Raw genomic sequence first — 20419 nt, 5'->3', positions numbered from 1 at the left:
GGACCATGAAGCCACAATGAGAGGTACTCTTCAGCCCCTCCCACCCTCTATCTGGCATGTAGTTCCAGGGCCTGGCTAAATGGCAGGACTGTGGGTATCGAGAGGGATGCAGGACAGTGAGCCAGGAGGCCCGGGTACTCCTAAGAGAGGTGAGGTTTGTACTAGGCTTTAAAAAGCAAGTTGGTTCTGGATTATAAAGTCAACCTGTCACTCTTAGGACGGTGCTACAGAGAAAAGGCCTCAGTCCCCATCCCAGAAAAATTAAGATGCAGTACAGACTTTGATTTTGGTCCCAGCTTCACCATTAACTCCCCAGGTGACTGTGGGAGAGTCATTGATCCTTTCTGTGCCTCAACATTCTCATCCATAGAATATATTCTTTCTAGTATCCATGCATTTCTAGTATTCTTTCATTCCAGTGGTTAGTCACCTGTTTGTAACCCAACACCTCTCCTTTCTTACTAGGAAAAACAGAGCTGGCCAAGCAGACAGCCAAATACATGCACAAAGATGCTAAAAAGGTAAGGACTGGGACCTAGGTCTGATCTGCAGATGGTGGAGACCTCACCACTCTTGCTATCCCAAAAAATCTGACCCTCTGAATTCAACAATAGGCAATCAAAAAGATGGGCCCTGACCCAGGAAGCAGACCTCAGCTCTGGCCCCCACTTGGCTACCAGTTGCTCCAGAGATTTGGGCAAGTTATCCCACCTCTTTATGCCTCAGTTTCTTCATCTGTAAAATAGGAATAATAATCCTTGCCCTTCCTGACTCTTGAGGAAACAAAGTGAGATCTGCCATACAACATTTTCAGGCATCTATGCCATGCCAGGTGTTGAACTAGATGCTGCTAATACAGCATTTATTAAGATACTCCCCCTGCTCCAAGGAGCTCAGGTTGGAGAGGGAAACAGCTTTAGAAAGACACCATTACTGTTCAGTGCAGTCATGGCTGTGCTCATGGGAGTCTTGGGGGCTGCAGGAGAAAACAAATAGGAATAAGAGGATGCCTTGTTGCCTCTCACTATCCTGCATGAGCTTTTAAACATGGTTTCTTATGTCTTGAGCCTGGGATGCTTATAGTCCCCCTTCCTCCCTGGCTCAGAGCCCTGGATTCTCCACAGGAGAGGGCCATCCCCATCCCCTGTTTGTTCACACTCAGGCTTTCCAAGGCCTGCTCAGTTTAACTTTTTAGGGAGGCAGGAAATGCTTTTGTGCAGAGACAGCAATCCTCGGAGAGAGTGCAAAAACATTTCACTGAAAGCCAAACATTCTTCTACCAGCCCTCCCAGCATCGAGGGCAGGAGGTCGCCCGAGACCCCAGATGCTCTTGCCCTTGCCTTTCTAAGGAAAGCCTCCCTGGCCAAAGCAATGAGGAGTTGCTTAGGCCTCTGCCAGCCAAGTGGCCCCAGCAGCAGAGTCTTGGACTCCTGTTCTCTTTCTGGCCTGCCTGCCCCACTGGTAGCCACAGAAACAAGGTAGTTCAGATTATGTCCTCCTGAGCCCCCTTCTGCTTCATAAACGGCTGAAGGCTCTTAAACCCCCATCTCTGCCAGTAGCTGTGCTCTGCCTCCACCAAACCTGGAGCAGACCCACTTGACAAGCAGGCAAGCAAGAAGCAACGCGTAGCATGCTAATGCGCTCCAACTGAAATAGCATTTTTAAGTCAATTCATCAGGTTGGCAGCGATTGAAACAATTAGCACTCTGGAAAGGGCCATAAACTAGCAGGACTATTAGGGAAGATGCAGTTACGGGCAGGAACCACCTGATTAGGGATGAAGAATTCTGAGTGGTTTAATTTTAATACTGTCAGAAAGGTTAATATTTAATTACAAATATAATCTCCTTATCCAAGCTGTCTTCATATGTCTTCATACACAGTGGAAGTAGAAGGAGAGTATGTACTGACTTGCTGGTGTAGAAAGGAGAAGAGGCTTGTTAAAACACTAATAATGCAAGTAATTTTTTAGTTGGCACATCTGAATGGGAGACAGATTTACCCCAGTGCAGGATGACGTTGGCATGCTTCAGTGCATGCCTCACTCAGAAGGAAGTAACACCATCACCCTCGGAGGCAGCGCACTGTGGTGGACAGAGCTCTGGAGCAACCATTCTTTGCTTCAGGTTCCAGCGCTTCTACTTTCTACTGGCCCTAGGCAGGTGAACTTTACCCCTTGAAGTTTCAGCTCTCTTGCCTCAAGGTGAAAGCCCTCCAATCCGTATCTTAGGTTATGGGGAGCATCAAGTGACGACGCTGTGTGCTTATCACTTATGTCATCACATCATGGCGAGCACACAGCAAGTGCCTATTCCTTGACTTGCATGTATTCATCACTTCCTACTTACCACAGCAGCACCCCATCTACTCTCGCATTTGATTCTATGGGGAAGATGGCATGGATGCTAAATTAGACCCACTTTTCAGATGAGAAAACTGAGGCCCTACACCATTCTTAGGCTTCCCCTGTTAGGGGAAGAAATAAAACCAGAATCAATCCAGTCTCTCAGCTCCTCACTGTGATACCGTTGTTCTCAGCTGCTCTAGGAAGCTAGATGGGAAACTTGCCGGTGTGTCCCCATTTCACATTGGGAGATGAGAGGCATGAGAAGCTGCATAAAAACAATCATGTATTTTATTTTTAAATCATAGGTGGTGCTTCTATGAAACTCCTACCTGTACTAGCCCTGTGGGTCAACTCATTATAGAATCTATGTTTAGCATAGATACTTTATAGCCACATGACAGGCATGTTTGAGACCTGCCTTCGAAATCCAAGAGAGCCCTGGACTTTAAGCTGTGTAACCAGTGTACCTGGGGCCCAAAGAGTGATGTATGGAAAGCGCCATTCACAGAGCACAGTGTGAAAGAGACTTACCAAACAGAAGCTCCCTTTAATTTGTCTCCCAAGACGGCTGATGAAATGAAATGAGCACTGGCCCAGAGTTTGGTGACGTGAATTCTGGTTCTGGCTCTCTGATCCCTAGTTTCTTCATTTGTAAAGAGACACTGACACCTCCAGATCTTGCCACTTCAGAAGGCATTCTTTGTACATTTATATGATTTCTTTATCAGATCTGTGAACTTATTTTTTTTCTCTCATTAGCCTGTGTACTATTTCTCCCAAACTGAGTGGCTCTGTTAACTTTCATTACTAGAGCTAATAAGCCTTGAGAAGGAACCTTAATGGTGTTCTGTGATATCATTATAAGGTAGGGTGGTGGAGCCCAAAAGACTTAGTTCTAGTAGCAATATGATGAGGGATAAAGAGCAAGTATCTGAGTCCAGCTGCCTGGGTTCAAATCCCAACTGTACCTGCTATGTGGAGTTGGCCAGGACCTCTGTTTACATCATCTTTCTCATCTGGAAAGTGGGCTCCATAATGGTGCCAGTCTCCCTGGATTGTTCAGAAGGTTAAATGAGATAGTGATGTATAATGTTAAAACGCCATTCTTGGCATGTGGTAAGCAATCAGTACATGTTGGATGTTACTTTTATTGTTCTTGCCTCACTTTGTTGATAACCCCAAGCTAAGATCATGTGAAATCAAAATGATGATTCTGGCCAAGAAAATCAAGCCCAAAAATGTGTTCAAAATTACCTAGCAAATCATTAGAAGAACTAGGGTGAGAACCCAGGTCACTTGACATAAGTAAGCATGAGAGTCTATAGTCCATGTGTTGTCAGACATTCATTGGCATCTGGACACAAAGCTCAGAACTCTTCAGGTGAAGACTGTCAAGAGCCCAGCTGATTGGCAGAGGGGAAGCTATGAGGCAGTGTAGCATGATGGCTAAGAGCACAGACGTGGAGCCGGATTGCCGAGCACGGGTGACTTTGAGCAACTTACTTTAATCTATGACTTAGTTTTCTCATCTGTAAAATGGAGGTGATAGTAGTGCTTGCCTCAGAGACTTGTACGTGTTCTAAGCCCTTTATAGCTTGCTTAAAACAATGCCAGGCACATAGTAAATACCCAGTAAATGTCAGCTGTTATTAATCAGAGACCCATCTTATGGCTTCCAACCCGTTGCTTCTCCCAGCTTCCCCATGGCCATCGTCCCACCCTTCCTGAAACCTGCAGATCTCTTGACTGAGCGGCCTAGGGACCCTCTGGAAATGCTTTCTGGCTCATGCCCCATGTGGCCTTAATAACTTCTCTAGGTCCTGTCGCACCTCTTGGATTAGATCCTCAGACCCCTGGTGAGGCAGGGAGAGGAGCCAAGAGCCTTGTGTAACACAGGACAAAACTGCAGCTCAAAAAGGGGAGGCAGCATGTCCAAGGCTCCACAGGCAGGCAGAACTAGGACTGGAACCTGAGCCCCCTGGCTCCCAGCCTAGGGTTCTTGCACCCTGTGTCTCAGCTGTAGAATGACAGGACAGAGAAAGAACTAAAAGTACATCATGGTGTGAATTTCTGACCAGTGGCCAAGCTAGAATATGGCCCTGGATTTCAAACATAGCTACTTCCCAGTGAGGATCTTGGCACCCCCATCATCGCCGGCTCTCCGGTGAAGCAGGATTCGGTGAACGCCGTCTCTTAGACACAGGCATGTGCCAGTAGGAGAGGAGCCCAGGGGACTGTGGGGAACTCTGGTCTGGTTGTGGCTAGACAGGGCACCTGTGGATGCCTTTACAGCTCCCTAATCAGGTAATGGTTCTTGAAAACCAACAGGCACTCCGCCTGTGTTAACTCTTCAGATCACACACTGCAAGCTGTTCTCTTCCTCAGGGGCTAACCATGGCCACCCATGGGGCCACTTCTTCGGAAATCACCGCTACACCCTGTGGTGGAGAGAAAAGGGTAGTACAGCTATGTTATTGTTTTTTTTTTTTTAATGAAATGAAGAAATGTAAATACATTTTAAAATATATTCATTTTGAAGAAAAGTAAATCAAAGGGACATGGGCATCACACAGACTTTCAGAGTTGAGAGGCATTCTGGAGCCATCTGAGTGTTTCTCTCCTCCTCACATCACAATCCATACTGTTCGTGACTGACTTTGTCCATGTCTGCACCATCCGATGGGGTGCTCCTTAAGGACAGAGACCAAGACTTGTTCCCTGTTGTAACTCCGGTGTCCAGCACACACAGGATGCCCTCAGGAAACGTGGAACGGACGAGTGGGTGGATGATGCGGTAATCAGAACAGGAGAGGCCTCCCTGAAAGAAGACACCCCAAGTCAGATTAGAAGGTCAGGTACATGATTTGGGTCTTTTAAGGAAGAGAATGAGGGACTCGTAGGAAATGAGTACACAGAAAAGGAGACAGGAAGCCAGAAAAAACATCCCTTGAGCGTGAGATAGAAGATCTTGTGTTGGTGTGGTGTGAAAGCCTTGGGGATAGTTGAGGTGCTTTCCTCCCTAACCCTTCTCTTCACTTTCCTGCCTCCAAACGGACTTGGTGCTTGCTTGTTTCCACACAGGGCTTCATCAGGCTGGACATGTCCGAGTTCCAGGAGCGACACGAGGTGAGTGATGATAGTCTTTGAATGAAGCATGGTTTGGAGGGCTTGTCAGCATGACTGCCTGGGTCTTAACATTTGGGCCTTTGGGCCTCAGATAATTCCAGCAGCCTTGGGATTTGTCATTGGGAGCACAGGTGTGCAGCAGGGTCACTAATTTGTTTCACATAGGATTTGCTCTGAAGAATAAACAGAGAGAAGATCTATCTGCCACACCAGGAGACGGACAGCCAATCGTCTCTGTTGAGACAGGCAACCTTAATAGTATATAAAGTCATCTTCCGATGCATGCCCCATGTTGGAAACTAAAAGCACAGAAAGGCCTTCCTAGCATGTTCCCTTCCTTCTACCAGGTGGCCAAGTTTATCGGGTCCCCACCAGGCTACGTTGGCCATGAAGAGGGTGGTCAGCTGACCAAGAAGTTGAAGCAGTGCCCCAATGCCGTGGTGCTCTTTGATGAAGTAGACAAAGCCCATCCAGATGTGCTCACCATCATGCTGCAGCTGTTTGATGAGGTGAGAGTCACCTTGGGCCAGGATGGAGCAGGAGGACACTGGAGATAAGGGGGACTGTGAACAGCAGAAAGCGAGGGCCCAGAGGCTAGCTGGTCATTCCTCGGCTTCCTGCTCCCGCATGTGTACATTCATTCATCCAGCAGGTGCAGTTTAGCCCCCCTGCACCAGGGCCCGGGTGGGGCACTCAAGGGAAGACCAGCTCTGCCTAAGAGTTGAAATTGCGTGGCTGCTCAGGCCACCTTCTAGAGAGACACGGTATGGCAGAGGTGCCATGAGAGAGAGAAATGAATTTTTAGTTCCAGCTCTGCTCCTGACTGGCTTTGTGACCTTGGCAAGTCACTGCCCATCTCTAGGCATCAGAGACCTCATGTGACAAACGAGGAGGCTGAATCAGAGAAGCCCCTGTGTGCCAAACATTGTCTCCTGCAGTTCTTTAAAATGCTAATATTGTTGCTGCTAATGGTGAGATGCTGATACCCTGGTTCATGGAGTCTTTCTCTTCTGAGAATTTGAGGGTTCTTACAGATGGTCCAGTTCCCCTGCTGGTAGGGGTAAGTTCTAAATGGAGAGAAGAACTTAATTCTGTCCAGTACTTTCTGTGTACTAGACCTGTACTAAAGACGTTACAGCCATTATCACTAATCCTCATAAGGCAGGTAGAAAAATTCCTACCAGGCAAAGGAGAAATTGCTCATTTTTTACAGATGAAGAAACTGAGGTTCAGAGAGGTTATAAAAGACATGCCTAAGGCCAGAGCTGCTGTGTAAAGAGCCAAGACTGGGCTACAGATATGTCTGATCCCAGAGCCCCAGTTCTCCCCCCATACCACTGTTTACCTTGAGCCAGGCGAGGGATTGCTTACAATCATGGAAGAAGATGAATTCCACCTTTTCAGAGGCCCTGCTCCATCAAAAGAGCATGAGGAGCCAAGGACTAAACCAGGGATGAGGCCCCTCTTCTCCCATGCAGGGGCTGTATTAGCCAGCACCTGGCCATGAGTCCAGCTCACCTGTCTACCTAGCCTCCTGCAGCCCTGGGAAAATAGGAAGGTGGTTTGCTTCCCATGTCACAGGAGGCCACAGGGAGGGGACTCCTCCATCAGGTACCAAGCCAGGAAGACCTAGATCCAGATCTCCTACCAGCTGCTCACTGCCTTCCCCACCTGGCCCAGCCTCCTTGCCCCTGCCCATTTTATTGTGTCTTCCTAGCCCTTCAGCTGCTCCCTGCCCTGAACCTCCTGCTGAGGAGAGACTAGTCCTTCAGAGGTCACATACTCAGTTACTCACATGTGTTCGCTGAGGCCTCCACTCCATTCCAGCCTCTTGATGGGATTCAAGTGCACAGCTATGGCCAGACCCGAACATGCCCTCTGGGAGCTCTCTGCCTGGTAGGTAGACAGGTGGAAAGGAGACATGGTAGTAGCTGGCATTTTGTGTGCCATTCACTGTCTTCAGAGGCTTATGTGTATCAATTTAACCCTTTCAACAACCCTCCAAAGCTAGCTATTATTACGGCCTCTGTTGAACAGATGTGGAAACTAAAGCAAGGTAAGATTAATTCATTCACCCGTGGTCATGCAGCTGGGGAGAGAGAATCAAGGATTCAAACCTAGGCAGCCCAGTTCTAGATCCTGCAGCTTGAATAACCACCATGTAGCTAGGGCCAAAAGAGCAAGGTCCGTCTCAGTGAAGCACTGAAGGGACGGGACCATGCCACTCAGGGAGGGTGAGTATCGTGGCCTGTTTGATCTCTGGCCTCCCTAGAGAGGCACCTCTGATGGCATTCTTGGCCCAAAAAGACAGAAGGCAACTGCTGAGTGAAGTACAACTAGCCCTACATGAAAGCCCTGTCTCCCCCTCCTCCGTCACTTCACTCCACTGACTGCCTTTTAGGGGTTGATAGGAATTCCTTCCTGCAGCTGTTGTCGCCCCTTCCCCCAGCCCCAGCCTACGATAGTTTCCAATGCTCTTGGTTCCATTGACCAAAGCTGCCATCCAGGTTTACTCAATTTAGGCTTTTTGAGGACGGGCCATTGTCATGTTCACTTGAACCATTCCCAGAGCCCACAAAGTCAGGGGAAATGTTGTTTTGACTAATTTAATTCAACGGTAGTTTAGCAAACCTTCAAAGAGTTAGTAAGTGCTAGGTGAACAGAGTGGAGGGGCTGGCAGTAGAAACCTAATGTGCAAAAGTACAGGGCGTGAAACAGCCTGGCATGCTCAGGGAACTGCAGCTCGTCAGTACTGCTCGACTGCAGAGGGAAAACAAGAACGGAGTGGTAGAGAGAAGGTAGGTAAGGTAAACAGGGCCCAGTTAAAATGCCAGGCACAGAAGTTTGCGTTTCTCTCGTAGAGAGTGAGGAGCCTTTGAAATACTTTAAGCAAGAAAGAAACAGTCAAATTTTCACTTTACAGAGATGCCATGGGCAGCTGTGTAAAGAATGGATGAGAAGGGAGAGGGTCATTAACAAGGAGACTGCTGGGGAGCCCACGCTAGAGCTGGGGAGGCCATGGGCTGGAGAAACTACTAGAAGGTTGACTGAGGAGAGAGGGAGGAGCCAAGGGTGGGCAGTTGGCTGCTTCCAGTTGGCCATCAGCTGAGGTGGCGAACACTGTGGGAAGCAGCAGATTGGAGAGGAAGGTGAGGCACTGAGGTGTGGAAATGTTGAAGGTGAGATGCCTGAGGGACATCCAGGTGGAGATGGCCAAGAGGCCGTTCATCAGTTTCATGGGGCAGGAGTGTAGGAAAGGTCTGACTGAAAATAGCAGTTCAGGAATCCTTTAGCCCAGAGAGGTTAATGGAAGCCACAGGAATAGATGAGGTCTCTAACCCAGGGAGTGTATAATGTGCAGAGAAAAGAGGGCTACACACAGAGTTTTGGGACCTATCAGGGAAGAGTCAAGACAGACTCGCCAGAGAGGTAGGAAGTAAACCAAGCCAGACACGGTGCGTCACACCTGTAATCCCAGCACTTTGGAAGGCCAAGGCGGGCAGATCACTTGAGCTCAGGGGTTCGAGACCAGCTTGGGCAACATGGCGAAACCTTGTCTCTACAAAAAATACAAAAATCAGCTGGGCATAGTGGCATGTGCCTGTAGTCTTCACTACTCAGGAGGCTGAGGTGGGAGGATGGCTTGAGCCTCAGAGGCAGAGGTTGCAGTGAGCAGAGATTGCACCGCTGTGCTCCAACCTGGGCAACAGAGCCAGACCCTGTCTCAAAAACAAAAAAGAGCAAACCAAAAGAATGTAGCTCATTCATTTATTCATGAGGCACTGTGTGGGGTAAGGACGCAGCCCTGTCCTTGGCGTGACCAATGAGTGTGGAGACAGGCAGCTAAAAATAGTTCAGTTCACTGTGGCCAGTGCTGCACTAGTGACAAACAGCAAGTGCTGGGAGCTGTAGGGGCACCTAATCCAGGCTGGAGGTGTGAGGGAAGCACCCTCATCCCTACCCAGTCCAATTCTCCCAAGCCTGGACCCAGAAAAGTAAGAACCCTGTTGCTCTCATCAAAGCACCAAGCAGGACTAATGCTGGCCATTTACAGGTGACCCCAGGGCAGAAGTCCCAGAAAGAGACTAGTCCCCAGAGAGCCCAGCCCCTACTCCTCCCACCAAGGATTCATATGTGAGACAGTGGGAAAGCAGCCTCATAACCCTGGGGTGAGCATTCAAGCCCCACCCAGGATGTGCACGCTCTGGTGGTTAGAGGGAGGTGAGGCACGGACAGCTTCCTGTTTGAGACACATCTTTATTGCCAAGGAAACTGAGGAGAAGTAGACATGAGCACTGAAAGTCACCCTTTGGGTCAGTCGTGCACTACACCTGCTCCCCTCACCCACCTGGGACCCATCCTCAGGCCCAGTTATGAGCAGAGCTTTGATCTCTTAGAATGAAATTGCTGCTGGGTTATTGCTCTGGCCAGTATAGCAGTGTGTGAAGCCAGTCTTTGGGGATGAGCTCTGCAAAGTGAGTATGGAACACACACACTGTCATGTGCACATGCTTGGACATGTCTCTCTCTCTCTCTCTCTCTCACACACACACACACACACACACACACACACACACGGTCCCCAAAACTAGAGCTGCCCTCAGTGGAGTCTGTTAGGTTAGAACCCATAAGCAGGGAGCTAAGAGTGAAAAGCTGCTGGTAAAAGCTCAAGGACATCCGCTTGCACTCTTGCTTCCCTTTTCCTGCCCCAAAGCAGGGACAACAGAGTGACTAGCTTCAGGACATGGATTACTAGGCCCCTTGTGAATAGACCCTTTGGGAATTAACAGTTTCTCATAGGCCTGTGCCAAGGTCCAGTGGAAAGCAAGGCTGGAAAGTACACCCAGCATGCAGTAAGCTAGCTCGGTTGATGCACAATCCTTTCTCCTTTGCTCCTAAGGGGGAAGACTGGGTTTACCATTATACTAGCTTTAGAAGCAAGGGCTGACCCTGAAGCTCGGGCAGGGCCCAGCATCCCTGGCTCAGGCAGGAGCCAACAGGCTGAGACCAGTGATGTATATCCCCAGAGCCACGGTTTCTGACTTGGAGGGAGCTATGCTTTCTCTGCTTCCCGGAAGAAATCTCAGGCAGATCTCCTCCCTAGCACCTGTCCCAGTTGCATCTCTCCAGTGAGGAGCAAGGGATACAAACTGAATTTGGCAGAATTCTGAGAAAATTCTGTCGAAGGAGAGAAAATAGCATGAGGCCTCATTCATCCAGCACCATTGGTATGACCTCTGTAGCCTGGTACAGAGGAAGGGCATGGGCTCTGAAGTCAGACAGTTCAAGTCTCGCCTCTACTGTATCCTAGCTGTGAAACCTCGAACAAGTTACTGATCCTCTCTGAGCCTCAGTTTCTTTGTAAGGGTCCTAACTGCACCTATCTCCAAGGGTAGATGTGAAGATTCCAGCCTCCAGCAAGCAGGTGTCAAACACCTACTCTGTACTGGATGCTGTTCTGGGACACAGTGATGAACAAGACCCAGCCTCTGCCGTCAAAGAGCCACTTTCCTACCAGAAGGAGTGCGATTGTACACAAAAAGCACTAAGCAGAGCATCTGTGATGAAACTAGAAGTCCCTGTCCGTGTTCGGTGTTGTCACTCTATTGCTTGCTCTCAAGGAGTCCGTGATCATCGCTTTTGTTATAAATGATATAAAGTGCTGTTGTACCGTCATGCCCTTGAGGTTCGCTGAGTGAGCGGGGCTCTGTACCCTTGAACTGATTGGTCCCAGAATGCTGTACTTTTATCATTCTTCTGTCTCTGCCCTTTACTGTTTGCTCCTTTTCTCCTCCTTTGGTGCATCTTTCTCCAGTATAGATGCCTCCTGTGTCCCTTCTAGAAAGAGCTGAACATTCCAAGGAAACTTCCCAAGGTGGTTAAAGAAGCAATCTCATTTTTTATCCCTGTTAGGCCAGATGGCAGCTCCAAAGATAAGAGATTGTCGTGTTTCAATTCATTATATATCACCTACTACAGTAATTTTAGCTCTGAACATTCGTACAGCTTGGTTTGCTAAGAATTTTTCACCAGATAACCACATCTGGTCCTCACGGTAGCCGTGTAAAGTACCCTCCTCTGAATTCCTGCAGCATGCTGGGCTTCCCTTTATCGTCATACTTAACATATTGAATGGTCAGTGCTTGTTTCCTGTATCTCACTGCTTCTCTATACTGGGAGCATGTTGAAGGCTCAGTGGGACCCCAGTACCCCACCACAGAGCCTGGCCCAGAGCGGGCCTCCAAAAAATGTGTTGGTTGCACAAATGGATGACTAACTGTGACTGACTTCTGGATGCAGGGATAGTCGGGTGCCCCAAGAGATGCCAGAGAGCAAGTGCAGCCTCACCTGGAGGCACTCAGTAGGGAGAGCAGTTGCAGCACAGGGTAGCGAGCACAGCAGCCAAGGTGCGAGTCCAGTGCTTGGAGAACCCAGAGGAGGAAGCAGCTGGCCACTGGGGCTGGAGGGAGACACAGGGCTCTCGGGAGGCCTCCTGAACTCTCAGGTGAGAATTGAGAGTGCTAAGGCCTGCCCAGGCACATAGCTCCCTGACTGTACATTCCCTTCCTTCCCTTCCCAGGGCCGGCTGACAGATGGAAAAGGGAAGACCATTGATTGCAAGGACGCCATCTTCATCATGACCTCCAATGTGGCCAGTGATGAGATCGCACAGCACGCACTGCAGCTGAGGCAGGAAGCTTTGGAGATGAGCCGTAACCGTATTGCCGAAAACCTGGGTATGACGGCTGACCTGAGCAGTCTGGGCCAGTGACCAGGCCACCAGCCTATCTCCTGGGGAAGAATGGGATTGGGGCCCTGGGCCCAGGTGAAGGTTCTAGTGGGCAGCTCTGTCCCTAGCTGACACTGAGCAGACAGCAGGCACCATACCAAGTAGTGGGGGTTGAGACGAAAGAGACAGAGACCCCACTTCTTCAAGAAAGCCCCAAGTCTGTTGGGTGATAAGAGGGCTCCAGGCAGGAATGGACAGAGCTACACCAGGGTGGGGGGCCAGAGCTGCCCAGGGTCTTAGGGGACTGAGGACATGCACATGCAACAGATAGAGATGCTTTGGTGCAAGAAGGGGACAGCAGATCGAAAACTGTATGGCAGTGGACACAGCCTTGTTCACCCAGGGCAGCTTCCTACATAGGTGGGCCTTGGAGAGTGCTGAAAAAAAGGAGCACATCTGGCAGGAAGCTGTGTCTGTCACCTTTTCCATTCAAGATCGAGCCCTGCAGCCCCATTCTCCAAGTCAGGACTCAAGTCTTAATCCTGACGTTTCCTCTCCTCTCTCCTGTCCCTCCCTCCCTCACACAGCTCCAACCCTGAGGAACCACAGGCTTCATATGCATGAGAGCTGGAAAGGCCTCAGAAAGTGCCTGGTCAGAGGAAGAGACTAGGCTGAAGCCCAGAGAGCCTTAGACCTTGACCAGGACCACACAGACGGGCAGGACCAGGGCTCTTTGCATGGGCAGGCCAACGGGCAGGCACAGCCCCCAAAGTTCCCTGAGTGTGGGGAGTAAGCAGTTTATGATTCTGTCTCCACAGGGGATGTCCAGATAAGTGACAAGATCACCATCTCAAAGAACTTCAAGGAGAATGTGATTCGCCCTATCCTGAAAGTAAGAGGCCTTTCTTGGCACTTCCTGCTGGAGCCTAAGGTTTGGGGAGGGTGATCTTAGCCATCCTAAAGATCTGGAAGCCCCGTAATTTCCCCAATCTTCCCCTGGTGTCTGGTAATTTCCCTAACCCCCTCTGGGTCACTGAGCTCATCCCACCCCTAACCTGGCCCTGCAGGCTCACTTCCGGAGGGATGAGTTTCTGGGACGGATCAATGAGATCGTCTACTTCCTCCCCTTCTGCCACTCGGAGCTCATCCAACTTGTCAACAAGGAACTAAACTTCTGGGCCAAGAGAGTAAGAGGGGACTGCCTATGGGTGGGGGCGGGATAGCCAGCCACTGGAAATCTGGAACGCTGGACTCGGGGCACCGCCACACACACAAAAGGTGGAGCACAGTGGTGTGGGGCCAGTGGCCCTGGCCTCAGGCCACAGTGGCCAGAGATGGAAAGCAGTGGGCCACATGCAGGCACGCTTCCATCTGACCCATCTCAGGCCAAGCAAAGGCACAACATCACGCTGCTCTGGGACCGCGAGGTGGCAGACGTGCTGGTCGACGGCTACAACGTGCACTATGGTGCCCGCTCCATCAAACATGAGGTGAGTACAGGAGCCTGAGAAATGTAGGTGACTCCACACCTGCCTCCCCAGGGCCCCCCAGACCCAGTTCCTGAGCTCTCAGCCTGCCTCCCTATAGCTTGGTTGCTGGAATTATTCACACCCAGAGCGGATGCCCATTCAGAACCATAAACACATGATCACCAAGTAAAACCCCTGCTGGAGGGTAGGCAAGTATGAACCCCACTAGGACTGGGGAACTGGGCTGGGAGCCTCAGTAACTGAGCGCAGTCCTGTGAGCTAGCTGTTATGAGCCCCAGTTGGCAAATGAGAAAACTGAGGCTCAGGCTCAAAGGAGGTCTCTGAGTTGCCCTAGCAGTAAGTGATGGAGGCCACCCTCCAGGCTGGGTCCAGGCCGAGGGAGTGACCACTTCACCTCCCCGCCCACAGGTAGAGCGCCGTGTGGTGAACCAGCTGGCAGCAGCCTACGAGCAGGATCTGCTGCCAGGGGGCTGTACTCTGCGCATCACAGTGGAGGACTCAGACAAGCAGCTACTCAAGAGCCCAGAACTGCCCTCGCCCCAGACTGAGAAGCGCCTCCCCAAGCTGCGTCTGGAGATCATCGACAAGGACAGCAAGACTCGCAAACTGGACATCCGGGCACCACTGCACCCTGAGAAGGTGTGCAACACCATCTAGCAGCCACCTGCCTGCTCCTATGTGCCCTCACCATCCAATAAAGGCCCCTTGGCTGTGGCATGGCGACCGACTTATCTTCCCCTTATACCTCTCCCGTCTACCCAGTCTCAGGCCTGCTTACCTCCTCATAGCCCGTGAAGACCCCTTCTCAGCCCCAAAACCTAAAGGAGGATTTTCGCCCAACTCTGGCCCCTTTGTTGTGGACCCATAACCTGCTAACAAGCCTTCAGGAGAGGAGCTGCCTTTCCACCCCCTTCAAGGCAAGGAGGGATGGAGTTCCCTTATTTCCTTCAGAATGATCCCCAGCCCCCATAGTCGCCGGACTTTCTCGTTCCTAGGAAGCTCAGAAGTATGGCAGCAAAGAAAACAGCTGGCTGGAAGAAGACAGGGACCAGACTGAACTGCCACCCTCTGCCAGTCCTCATGCAACTCAGTCCCCAGAATTTCTCCACTGGGAGTGGATGGAGGAAGAGCTCAGAGACCCAGGCAGAGATGGTTCTGCAGTTTAGTGTATAGCCTCCTTGTTCCATACCCTAAAATTCTAAGGGGAAGGGACCCATAGAAGCTTGCCTGTTTCTGCTACTATATTATGCCCCCTATTCCTCCCCACCCCATGTCTTGGGGTCAAGCCAGACCCGTGCTTCTTCAGCCTTGGGGACTAGGCCAGTGTTGGGCACCTCCAGGAGGAGGCGTGACTGGTTCCTTACCCTCCTCTACTTGGACTGAGCAGTAGTCCTGCAGATAACCAAGCAAGCTCAGCTCTGTGGGGGCCTTCTTCAAAAGACTAACATGGCAGACATTAGGAAGCATAGGGAGAGAAATCATGGGTTTGGCCTCTGCACATGTGGCCATGGAGTCAGCCTCAGCCCTGTCTGTACTGCTCTTCTAGCTAAACGAGCCTGGAATAAACATGCAGTTTATTCAGTCTGCAGAGGGTCTGGACACCGTCCCCCAAGGACATTTCACAGACCAGCCAATGTTTCAAGCCCACCTTAGCCAGGCACAGCAAGGCCTGGTGCATCCTTGGGCACCATCTATAGTAGCCCACCTTCCCTCACAGGCCCTTTGTGGAACCCTCAGGTAGTGTTAGCTAGTCTTTCAGGAAGCAGAGAATGGGGCCAGGAATCAAAGATCCTTGGGTAATGGAAGCATGTCCTAACAGTATGGTGGGTGTGAGGCAGTCAGAATCCAGGGTACGGGCTCCCGCAGATGCTTGGATCACTGTCTACCCCTCAGGGGCTGCTGCTCCCTACCTCAGTGACTGCTTTTCTTTTTTTTTTTTTTTTTTTTTTGAGACGGAATCTCGCTCTGTCACCCAGGCTGGAGTGCAGTGGCTGAATCTCAGCTCACTGCAAGCTCCACCTCCCGGGTTCAAGCCATTCTCCTGCCTCAGCCTCCTGAGTAGCTGGGACTACAGGCGCCCGCCACAACGCCCGGCTAATTTTTTGTATTTTTAGTAGAGACGGAGTTTCACTATGTTGGCCAGGATGGTCTCGATCTCCTGGCCTTGTGATCCGCCCGCCTCGGCCTCCCAAAGTGCTGGGGATTACAGGTGTGAGCCACCGCGGCCAGCCTGCTTTTCTTTTCTTTGTTTTTTTCCTTTTTGTTTTGAAGTAATTTTAGACTTACAGAAAGTTGCAGAAATAGTAGAAAATTCCCATGTACCTTTCATCTAGCTTCTTCCAATGATAACATCTTACAAAGCCATATGGTAGTTTATTAAAACCAGGAAATTGCTGGGTGCGGTGGCTTATGCCTGTAATTCCAGCACTTTGGGAGGCTGAGATGGGCAGATCACCTGAGGTCGGGAGTTCGAGACCAGCCTGGCCAACATGGTGAAACCCTGTCTCTACTAAAAAAAAAATTAGCCGGGCCTGGTGGTGCGCTCCGGTAATTCCAGCTACTTGGGAGGCTGAGGCTGGAGAATCACCTGAGCCCAGGAGGCAGAGGTTGCAGTGAGCGGAAATCATGCTACTGCACTCCAGCTAGGGCAACAGAGCGAGACTCCATCTCAAAAAAGAAAACCAGGAAGTTAACACTGATAAACTACTAACTAATCTACGGGCATTCAAACCAGTTGTCCCGACGATGTTCTTTTTCTGGTCCAGGGTCCCACACTGCATTTTGTTGTTGTGTTTCCTTCATCTCTGTCAGCCTGTGACAGTTTCTCCGTCTTTATCTTTCATGACCTTGACACTTTGGAAGAGTCCAGGCCAGTTATTTTATAGAATATTCCCCAATTTGAGTTTGTCTAATGTTTTTACATGATATGATTGAGGGTCTGCATTTTTGGCAAGACAACCACAGTGTGCCATTCTTAGTGCCTCCTAGCAGAGAGTGCTGGTAACATTTTGTTTGTTTTGGGTTTGTTTTTTTTTTTTTTTTTTTTTGAGACGGAGTCCCACTCTGTCACCCAGGCTGGAGTGCAGTGGCGCAATCTCGGCTCACTGCAAGCTGCGCCTCCCAGGTTCAAAGTGATTCTCCTGCCTCAGCCTACTGAGTACCTGGGATTACAGGTGCCCGCCACCACACCCAGCTGATTTTTGTGTTTTTAATAGAGACAGGTTTTCCCCATGCTGGCCAGGCTGGTCTCGAACTCCTGACCTCAGTTGATCCACCCACCTTGGCCTCCCAAAGTGCTGGGATTACAGGCGTGAGCCACCATGCCCAGCCTAGGTGGTGGTAACTTTGATCACATGGCTAAGGTGGTGTGTGCCAGGTTTCTCCACTGTACAATGAGGAATTTTCCCTTTGAAATTAATAAGAATGTTCTACTTTGAAGCTGTGTGAATGTCTTATTTATCCTTAAAATTTTGCCTGCTGATTTTCATTTCTGCCATCAATGATTCTTCCTTATAACAGGTATTAATGTTATGCTTGCCTAATGGTGACTTTGTTTCATTATTTTACCTGTATTTATTAATTGGTATTCTACTATAAGGAAGAGCTGTCCCTTTTCCCCATTTATTTATTTGATAATTTATATCAGTATGAATGAATGGATATCTGTTTTATTCTGCAGGCTATAATCTAATGCTAACATAGTTTATTTTGTTGCTCAGATTGGCTCAGATTTGGCCAGTGAGAACTCATTGAAGTTGGCACCTGTGTTGTTTCAACATTGCCTCTGTCACTTTTTAAGCATTTTCTGGGACAAGATGTTTCAGGCTTACTCACATTTTCCGTCTCAGCCCTGATATCAGTCATTTCTCTAAGCTCCCAGTTCCTTTTATTCCAGAAAAAAGGAACTTAGAAACCAAGTCTGGAAACCAAGATCTGGACACAATATATACTCCTGGCTAGAGTATCATTGGCAGAGTGTCATTGCTTGTAGGCCTTCTCAGCAGACAGAGCTAGAAAACATTTATGTATATATGTTAAAACAATACACAAATACACACATTGAATTTATTATTCTGTCTATCTATCTGTATGTTATTAAAAACCATGAGCCAGGTATGGTGGCTCATGCCTATATCCCAGGACTTTGGGAGGCCAAGGTGGGAGGATCACTTGAGCCCGGGAGTTCAAGACCAGCCTGGACATCATAGCAAGACCTCATCCTCCAAACATTTAAAAAATAAAAATTAGCCAGGCATGGTGGCACATTCATGTAATCCTAGCTACTTAGGAGGCTGTGGCAGGAGGATCGCTTGAGTCCAGGAGGTTGAGGCTGTAGTGAGCTGTGATTGTACCACTGCACTGCAGCCTGAGTGACACAGCAAGACCCCATTTCATATTTTTAAAAATAAGTAAAAGTCATGAGTTTAGAATATGGTTTTAATTCAATACCATAGGGTTTGTGACTGCCATTTTTATAACCTTACTATTCTTTCTGCTTTTTCTCCTGCTTTCTGTGTTTCTGCTCCGTTCTTTCTATTTGATGTTTAGACTTCCCATAGAGGCTCTAGTTAAGTCAGGTAGTAACCATCCTGTGTGCAGTATTCCTACTAGATGGAGGTCTTATGCCCAGCCGTCAGTCCGTTGGTTCAGTTAACTGTGGCCAGGAATACTAGGCATATAACTCAAAATCAGATAACTTTTATACTAGAAAACCCAACAGCCACCTTCCTGAGAATAGGATAAGGAGACAGGGTAGAACCTTAGATTCTAAGGAACCTCATTAAGAATCACTTCTGGCCGGGCGTGGTGGTTCACGCCTGTAATCCCAGCACTCTGGGAGGCTGAGGAGGGGCAGATCACGAGGTCGAGATTGAGACCATCCTGGCCAACATAAGGAAACCCCATCGCTACTAAAAATAGAAAAATTAGCCAGGCATAGTTGTAGGTGCCTGTAGTCTCAGCTACTCGGGAGGCTGAGGCAGGAGAATCTCTTGAACCCGGGAGGCGGCATATTTTTATTTGTCATGTCATTGTGGCCAGGATTGGAGCTCTGAGAAAATGCAGCAAGGTGAGACCCAGATTTCTTTTTTCCTTTTTTTTTTTTTAGACAGAGTCTCGCTCTGTTGCCCGGGCTGGAGTGCAGTGGTGCGATCTTGGCTCACTGCAACAACCTCCACCTCCAGTTCAAGCAATTCTCATGCCTCAGCCTCCTGAGAAGCTGGGACTACAGGCGTGCGCCACCACACCCAGCTATTTTTTATTTTTATTTTTTATTTTTGTGTTTTTAGTAAAGATGGGGTTTCACCATGTTTGCCAGGCCAGTCTCAAACTCCTGGTCTCAAGTGATCCACCCACCTTGGCCTCCCAAAGTGCTGAGATTACAAGCATGAACCACTGCGCTCGGCCCCAGATTCCCTATTAAGGATCCTAGAATACATGAGACCAGACTTGGAAATGAAAGTGTAACATGTTTATTGTTCAAAAAGAGAAACTCAAATGTGTGTAGTGATTTTAAAATTTAGGGAAATCCCTCAGTATAGTAAAAGAAGAAAAATTTAGGAAAGAAACACATTTAAACCATAAAAAATAGAAAATGGACCAAGAAAGATAAAAGCTAAACTTAAGGTAGAAACAAGAAAAATAATAAATTAAAAATTATTTGAAAGCACCAATAAGATAGATAAAACCTCCTGAGCCTGATAAAAGGGGAAAGGAGCCAAAAAAAAAAAATTATGAATGAGAAATTGGACATAACCATATATATTGAGGAATTGAGAATAATAATAGAGCTCTATGGCAACGAATTTGAAACCAGAGCAAATGGATAATTTCCCAGCAAACACTGATCCTAGACATAGTTTGAATAGGTCAATTGATTACCCAAGAAGAAATTGGAAAGGTGATTAAAATATCATCCTTTTTCAGCACCGTAAGATGGCAAAAAATAAATAAAATGTTATCCTTCTAAAAGATTGTTGGCCAGGCATGGTGGCTCACACCTGTAATCCTAGCACTTTGGGAGGCCAAGGCAGGCAGATCACTTGAGCCCAGGAGTTTGAGACCAGCCTGGGCAACATGGCAAGACCCCACTTCTACTGAAAATACCAGGCATGATGGTGCTTGCCTGTAGTCACAGCTACTTGGGAGGCTGGGGTGGGGAGGATTGTTTAAGCCCAGGAGGCAGAGGTTGCAGTGAGCCAAGATTGTGCCACTGTACTCCAGCCTGGGTGACAGAGCGAGACCCTGTCCCAAAAATAAAAAATAAAAAATTGTGTTTTTAATTAAACTTTTTAATTGAAAAATATGGGAAATTGTACATATCACAAGTATGCAGCTCAGTGAATGATTACAAAGTAAACATACTCCTGTAGCCATCACTCAACCCCCAAAATAGATGAGTTTTAACTATTATCTAAGCTGCCATTGTACTCAAACCTGATAAAGTGCCAGAAAGAATGCTATAGCCTAATCTCACCTATGACCATAGATGCAAAAATTGCAAGTAAAATAAAGTTGAATTGTATACTCTGATTACATAAGGTTTATTTTAGCAATACAAGCTCAGTGTCAGGAAATTTATTAATTTACTAAATCAAGAACTTAAATGTTACTTAAATGTCTAGAGAGTGACAGTATTGTTAAATTTTCTCATTTTGATAGTTATGCTATGATTATGGAAGAGAACGTCCTTGTTTTTAGAAAATATAAGTAGAGGTTAAAGGTAAA

At 48.4% G+C, this 20419-nt stretch overlaps 1 protein-coding gene across 5 annotated transcripts in view; it reads left to right on the top strand.

Moving 5' to 3' along the window:
• LOC105468702 (ClpB family mitochondrial disaggregase) overlaps positions 1 to 14408 on the top strand; it is a 148439-nt gene extending 134031 nt beyond the window's left edge. For all 5 annotated transcript variants that reach the window (XM_011718943.3, XM_011718940.2, XM_011718939.3 and 2 more), the window contains 8 exons: positions 466 to 521; positions 5429 to 5473; positions 5821 to 5982; positions 12054 to 12210; positions 13022 to 13095; positions 13271 to 13390; positions 13589 to 13693; positions 14102 to 14408. In XM_011718943.3, the coding sequence (XP_011717245.2) occupies positions 466 to 521; positions 5429 to 5473; positions 5821 to 5982; positions 12054 to 12210; positions 13022 to 13095; positions 13271 to 13390; positions 13589 to 13693; positions 14102 to 14350 (968 nt within the window). In that variant the 3' untranslated portion in view covers positions 14351 to 14408. The remainder of the gene's footprint in view (positions 1 to 465; positions 522 to 5428; positions 5474 to 5820; positions 5983 to 12053; positions 12211 to 13021; positions 13096 to 13270; positions 13391 to 13588; positions 13694 to 14101) is intronic.
• The last annotated feature ends 6011 nt before the right edge of the window (positions 14409 to 20419 follow it).

Source organism: Macaca nemestrina, chromosome 12, assembly GCF_043159975.1.
Source record: "Macaca nemestrina isolate mMacNem1 chromosome 12, mMacNem.hap1, whole genome shotgun sequence".
In the NCBI taxonomy this organism is placed as follows: domain Eukaryota; kingdom Metazoa; phylum Chordata; class Mammalia; order Primates; family Cercopithecidae; genus Macaca; species Macaca nemestrina.
The sequence above is the reverse complement of the archived record's forward strand: the minus strand, read 5'-3'. Positions and strand labels throughout refer to the sequence as shown.